The sequence below is a fragment of the Rhinopithecus bieti genome, unplaced genomic scaffold (genome assembly GCF_001698545.2).
Source record: "Rhinopithecus bieti isolate Rb0 unplaced genomic scaffold, ASM169854v2 scaffold_14229, whole genome shotgun sequence".
Lineage (NCBI taxonomy): Eukaryota > Metazoa > Chordata > Mammalia > Primates > Cercopithecidae > Rhinopithecus > Rhinopithecus bieti.
Genome location: NW_016807978.1, coordinates 1229008 through 1235360, shown reverse-complemented (window position 1 = coordinate 1235360; position 6353 = coordinate 1229008). Strand labels below are relative to the sequence as shown.

Genomic DNA, 6353 nt, shown 5'->3' with positions numbered 1-6353 from the left:
AAAAAAAAAAAAAAAGAAAGAAATACAAAGGTAATTCCTGTACCAAATTTTTTATATTTGGTGTATTTTTTTTCTCTTCCCTTTTATAATCTGCTTGTGTGGCATGACTTAACTGTTCTTTTTTTGTTATTTATTATTTATTTATTTATTTTTTGAGACAGAGTCTTGCTCTTATTGCCCAGGCTGGAGTGCAGTGGTGCAATCTCAGCTCATTACAACCTGTGTCTCCTGGGTTCAAGTGATTCTCTTGACCCAGCCTCCCAAGTCACTGGAATTATAGGCGTGTGCCACCACGCCTGGCTAGTTTTTGTATTTTTAGTAGAGATGGGGTTTCACTATGTTGGCTAGGCTGGTCTCAAACTCCTGACCTCAGGTGATCCACCCTCCTTGGCCTCCCAAAATGCAGGGATTATAGGTGTGAGCCATTGCACCTAGCCAACAACTGTAAAAATAAATTGTTTTAATTGTAGTAGTTGTAGATATTTATGGGGTACATGAAATGTTTTGATGCTGACATGCAATGTATAATAATTATATCATGTAAAATGGGGTATCCATCGTCTCAAGCATTTATCCATCCCCTCAAGCATTTATCCTTTGTGTTACAAACAATCCAATTATACTATTTTAGTTACTTTTAAATATAATTAAATTATTGACTGTAGTTACCCTGTTGTGCTATCAAATATGAAGTGTGTTGTTTAGAAATTCTTTCATATATGAGATATTGATTGTAAACTCTCCGTTTTTTGTTTTTTATTTATTATTATGATTCTTTTTGAGACAGAGTCTTGCCCTGTTGCCCAGGCTAGAGTGCCATGGCATGATCTTGGCTCACTGCAACCTCCACTTCCTGGATTCAAGCAATTTTTGTACCTTAGTCACTCGAGTAGCTGTGGTTCCAGGTATGCGCCATCACACCCAGCTAATTGTTTTTTTTTTTTTTTTTGTATTTTTATTAGAGACAGGGTTTTGCCATGTTAGTCAGGATGGTCTTGAACTCCTGGCCTTAAGTGATCTGCCTGCCTCGGCCTCCAAAAGTGTTCGGATTACAGTGTGAGCCACCGTACCCAGCCAACTTTCAGTTTTTTTAAATCTTAAAGTATCTTCCTTTCACTCTCTTTTCTGAGAAAAGTTGGGTTTTGTGGAGTGGTGTTTTGTTGTTGTTGTTGTTTTTTGGGGGTTTTTTTTGGTTATTCTGAAGGTTAGACAGTAGAAAAAAATAGTTTGGATCATATGCAATTGTTTATTGATAGTTACTTTTCTTTTTTCTCTTTTTTGAGATGGGGTTTCGCCATGTTGCCCAGGCTGGTCTCAAACTTGCGGGCTCAAGCGATCTGCCCTCCTCGGCCTCCCAAAATGCTAGGATTACAGGCGTGAGCCACCACATCCGGCCAATCTACTTTCTTAAAACCTTAAATATTCCTGTGACTTCTGCTACCTTGTTGCTATAAGAAGGCCACTATATGTCTAATTTCAATTCTCTGTAGGGATTCTGTCTTATCTCTCTTTCTTTAATTTTTTTTTTTTTTAACCTAGGCTCAGGGATGTTTTATGGTCTGTCTTGTCTCTCCAGATGCATTTTTCTGTTCCTCTTTAGCATATTGCATGTTCACTACATTGAGTATGGGTTTCTTTTTATTTCTCTTGGAATACTTAAAAGTAAGACTTCCTTTATCTGTGGATTCATGTCTTTAGTTTTGAAAAACTGCCAGCCATTATCTCTTCAAATACAGATGGTCCCTGACTTACATTAATTCAACTTACGATTTTCAACTTTATGATGGTGTGAAAATGATATATATTTAGTACACCCCTTAACCTATGATGGCGATGGCATTACATCTGGATAAACCCATTGTAAATCAAAAATGCTGTAAGTCAAAAATGCACTTTCAACTTAGGATAGTTTCCACTTAAGGTATTTTCAACTCACAGTGTGTTTATCGGGATAAGTCTGAGAGCATCTATATTATCTCTCCTTCATTTTCTCTTTTCTATTCTTTTGAGACTTCACTTATATGCATACTGTACTTTCTATTTTCCTTATTTTTAAGTCTCTTTGTCATATTTTTTATCTTCTGTTTTTGCTTTGATGCAGTCTAGGTAATTTTAAACTCTGTCTTCCAATTTAATAATTCTTTCTTCTGCATCTAATCTATTTAACTTATCCATTGCCTTCTTTTTTTTTTTCTTTTTTTGAGATAGGGTGTTGCTGTGTCACCCAGGCTGGAGTGCAGTGGCATGATTATGGCTCACTGCAGCCTCAGACTCCTGGACTCAAGAGATCCTCCCGCCTCAGCCTCCCGAGTAGCTGGGACTGCAGACCCACACCACCATACGTGGCTGATTTTTAAATTTTTTGTAGAGACAGGCTCTCATTATGTTGCCCAAGCTGGTCTCGAATTCCTGGCCTCAAGCAATCCTCTTGCCTTGGTCTCTCAAAGTGCTGGAATTATAGACATGAACCACTGTTTCTGGCCCCATTGACTTTCTAATTTCAACAGTTTTCCTTTTTTTTTTTTTTTTTTTTTTTTTTGAGACAAAATCTTGCTCTGTCACCCAGGCTGGAGTGCAGTGGCGCCATCTCGGCTCACTGCAACCTCCACCTCCTGGGTTTAAGCAATTCTTCTGCCTCAGCCTCCCCAGTAGTGAGGATTACAGGCATGCACCACCATGCTCAGCTAATTATTGTAGAGACAGGGTTTCCCCATGTTGGCCAGGCTCCTGACCACAAGTGATCCACCCACCTGGACCTCCCAGAGTACGGAGATTACAGGCATGAGCCACTGTGCCCAGCCTGTTTTTTTTAAAAATTAAACTTTTGATAGTTTTTATTATTTGCTTATCTCTGTGATTCATTTTTTAGACATTAAATAATTACATTATGTTCAATCTTACATGTTTCCAATATGGGAAGTCTTTAGGGGCTGTCTGAATCTGGTGACTCATTCACATGGTAGCTAATTTCTTTTTTTATTCTTTGATTGTTAGCTTATATTTGATTGATCTTAATATGAAAGAAAACTGGAGTCTTAACTGGATTTCTTTTTCTCCAAATAGTAGCTGCATGTTTTCTTACCAGAAGCCAGGTTACACTCTTCACCCCAAACCTTTCAGGTTGTTATCCTTATCTTGGGAGTTTTAAGTTTTCTTCCCCTACCAGCTACTTGTCCCAACTTCAGTTTCTTAGCCACAAAACTAATGTATTAGAACTAACCTTGGGGAAAGTTTCCTCTTTGTTTATGCTCAACTCTTTGGTTTTGCTTTTTTGGGGTTGCGGGGAGAGGAGAGTGGTCATTGGAGTGAGGAATGCCTTTGATTGTTGCCACTTCTTGTAGCAGAGCCTGGACACAAAATAAATATTTTATTTTTGGTCAACTTTCTGTTTTTTGTTTTGCAGCAAGACAGTTTTTTTTTTACAGTATCTATTTGCCATATTGCCACTAATGGGAGGCTCTTTTTATTTTGAAACCCCTTCTAAATAATTTTATTCTCAAGTAATATAGATATAATATGTAAAATTCAAAAATAATCCAGAAAGTTATAAATTCAAATTGCTTTTACTTCCATATTCCATAGCACAAGGTAACAACAGGCTTTTTGGAATTTTTGTAATTGATTTTTTACTTGATTAGGTTATAAGTGATCATTTAAAATCTCAAAGGAGAAGCAAGTAAAAGATACTTTATAGCCATATATTAAAACTGGACTGATTTTGTAGCTTTACAGAAATTGCCCCAATTGAGAACTACTATACTAGACATAAGTGGCTCAGAGTTATTGGTATATATATTTCTTCATTTTTTTTTAAATATCTCTTTCTTTTCAAAGCTTGTCAAACTAATGTTAAGTGGTATACTTGTCTATTAATGGTAAAAATTGTATATATATATACAATATCTGTCTACACCAGGATATCTGTTTTAAAATTGTATAATGCTACAATAGGGCATACCCAACTCATAAAGTTGAAAAACCTTATTTGCATTAAATCTCTGGTAATATGAGAATTTTAGAAGTATTTGAAGGGGTATACCAGTACCTTGTCACATAAAATAAATCTTAAAAAGCCAGTACAGAAGTGTAGTTAAAGATAGGGTGAGGGAACTATATAACACTAATTTTTTGCCCTGCATTGAATGTATTCTGGTGCCTTGGCAAGTCATTTTTAAAAATGTTAGTTTTTTAATCTATAGAATGGAAATGATTTTACCTAAATTATATAGGGTACCACAGTAGTGAATATGAGAGATTTGTTTAAGATAAAACATTCCACAAAAATACTAACTGCTTTAGTTGATCAACTATTTAAACTCTTTCAGCTATTAAATAATAGAAGAAAATGGAATTGAATATGATGTCAGCATGGAACAATCTAATGATTCATTAAGAGTCAACCATAATGATGGTGAAGAGTCAAAAACCGATGCTCAAGTATTTGAGGTATGGATTCAGCTGGGAACTTTTTTCCATCCTAGGGTAAAACAGTGTGCCATTTAACAGCTCTTTATGCTCAAGGGATAGCTGTTATATTTAGTGTATTCAAGAATTTTGGGCTGGGCGCAGTGGCTCACACCTGTAATCCCAGCATTTTGGGAGGCCGAGGCGGGCGTATCACGTGAGGTCAGGAGTTCAAGACCAGCCTGGCCAACGTGGTGAAACCCTGTCTGTACTAAAAATACAAAAATTAGCCGGGCGTGGTGGTGAGTGCCTGTAATCCCAGCTACTTGGGAGGCTGAGGCTGGAGAATCACTTAAACCCAGAAGGCAGAGGTTGCTGTGAGCCAAGATCCCACCATTGCAGTCCACAAGAGTGAAACTCCATTTCAAAAAAAAAAGCGAAAAGAATTTAGGCCGGGCGCGGTGGCTCATGCCTGTAATCTCATCTCTTTGGGAGGCTGAGGCGGGTGGATCACGAGGTCAGGAGATCGAGACCATCCTGGCTAACATGGTGAAACCCCGTCTCTACTAAAAATACAGAAAATTAGCCGGGTGTTGTGGCAGTCGCCTATAGTCTCGGCTACTCTGGAGGCTGAGGCAGGAGAATGGCATGAACCCAGGAGGAGGAACTTGCAGTGAGCCAAGATAGCGCCGTTGCACTGCAGCCTGGGTGACAGAGCAAGAGTCTGTCTCAAAAAAAAAAACAAAAGAATTTTAATGTTTAATTATACACATATTTTATGAAATATTTAATAATATAGAACTTAAGACTTAGATATATTCATAAAATTTTATATACAGAGAAAATCTAAAGGTTGAATTATATTACATTATTTCAGGTTCCATTCCTGTGGACAATTTTGATAAAATTAAGATAATAAATATAATAATCAACAATTTTACTTAAGAAATGCTTTCTGTGTATAACAATTTGTATGAATTGACAACTCTTATAAAAAAGTAAAACAACTGAAAATGGATATCTTTTCATTTTATTATACCCATCTTTAAAAAAAAATGCTGACAGTATATCCTAAAAGACTGAAGTGATTTTTTTTTTCTTTGCAAAAGCATCTAACCTGTATGGACTCCAGGGATTCTTCCTTTGGACAAAATGATTCTCCTACAGTTTTGCCCATCACTACTCCTGAAGCAAATAATTCACTCATATCACAGAATATAACAGGGCCCCTGACTCAGACACAGACTCTTTCTGCAGAGCATTTCCATCTAGTGGACCAAAATGGGCAAGCTATTCAATATGAACTTCAGTCATTGGGGGAATCCAGTGCACAAATGGTGAGTATATTTTGTAAGTAACCAGTTTTATGCTCTTTAGCAAAATATATTAGTCTTACTAAATGACCTTAATTTCTTGACACTTTTTATTTACATTGTGGTTATTTATTTTTGAGGTGGAGTTTCACTCCTGTTGCCCAGGTTGGAGTGCAATGGCACGATCTTGGTTCACTGCAACCTCTGCCTTCCAAGTTCAAGCAATTCTCCTGCCTCAGCCTCCCAAGTAGGTGGGATTACAGGTGCCCACCACCACACCTGGCTAATTTTTTTGTTTTTTTAGCAGACGCAGGATTTCACCATGTTGGTCAGGCTGGCTTCAAACTCCTGACCTCAGGTGATCCACGCGCGTTGGCCTCCCAAAGTGCTGGGATTACAGGCTTGAGCCACTGAGCCCGGCCACATTGTGTTTAAAATAGTGTTTCCATGACTTTCATTTTTATGTAAGGATTTTAAAAGATTTCCATTCAGGACTACAAATAGTACTTTAAATAAAGAGTACTGGCCGGGCGAGGTGGCGGGTACCTGTAGTCCCAGCTACTCAGGAGGCTGAGGCAGGAGAATGGCGTAAACCCGGGAGGCGGAGCTTGCAGTGAGCTGAGATCTGGCCACTGC

At 37.8% G+C, this 6353-nt stretch overlaps 1 protein-coding gene across 9 annotated transcripts in view; it reads left to right on the top strand.

The window, feature by feature from the left end:
• The window catches only part of CARF (calcium responsive transcription factor), a 90767-nt gene that overhangs the window by 38709 nt on the left and 45705 nt on the right, over positions 1–6353 (top strand). For 6 of the 9 annotated variants that reach the window (XM_017884388.1, XM_017884384.1, XM_017884385.1 and 3 more), the window contains 2 exons: positions 4326–4446; positions 5514–5741. The exons of 2 other annotated variants lie outside the window; for them this stretch is intronic. In XM_017884388.1, coding sequence (XP_017739877.1) covers positions 4369–4446; positions 5514–5741 — 306 coding nt within the window. In that variant the 5' untranslated portion in view covers positions 4326–4368. Of the gene's footprint in view, positions 1–815; positions 906–4325; positions 4447–5513; positions 5742–6353 lie in introns of those variants that run through there. One more of the 9 variants, XM_017884386.1, reaches the window with a different exon arrangement.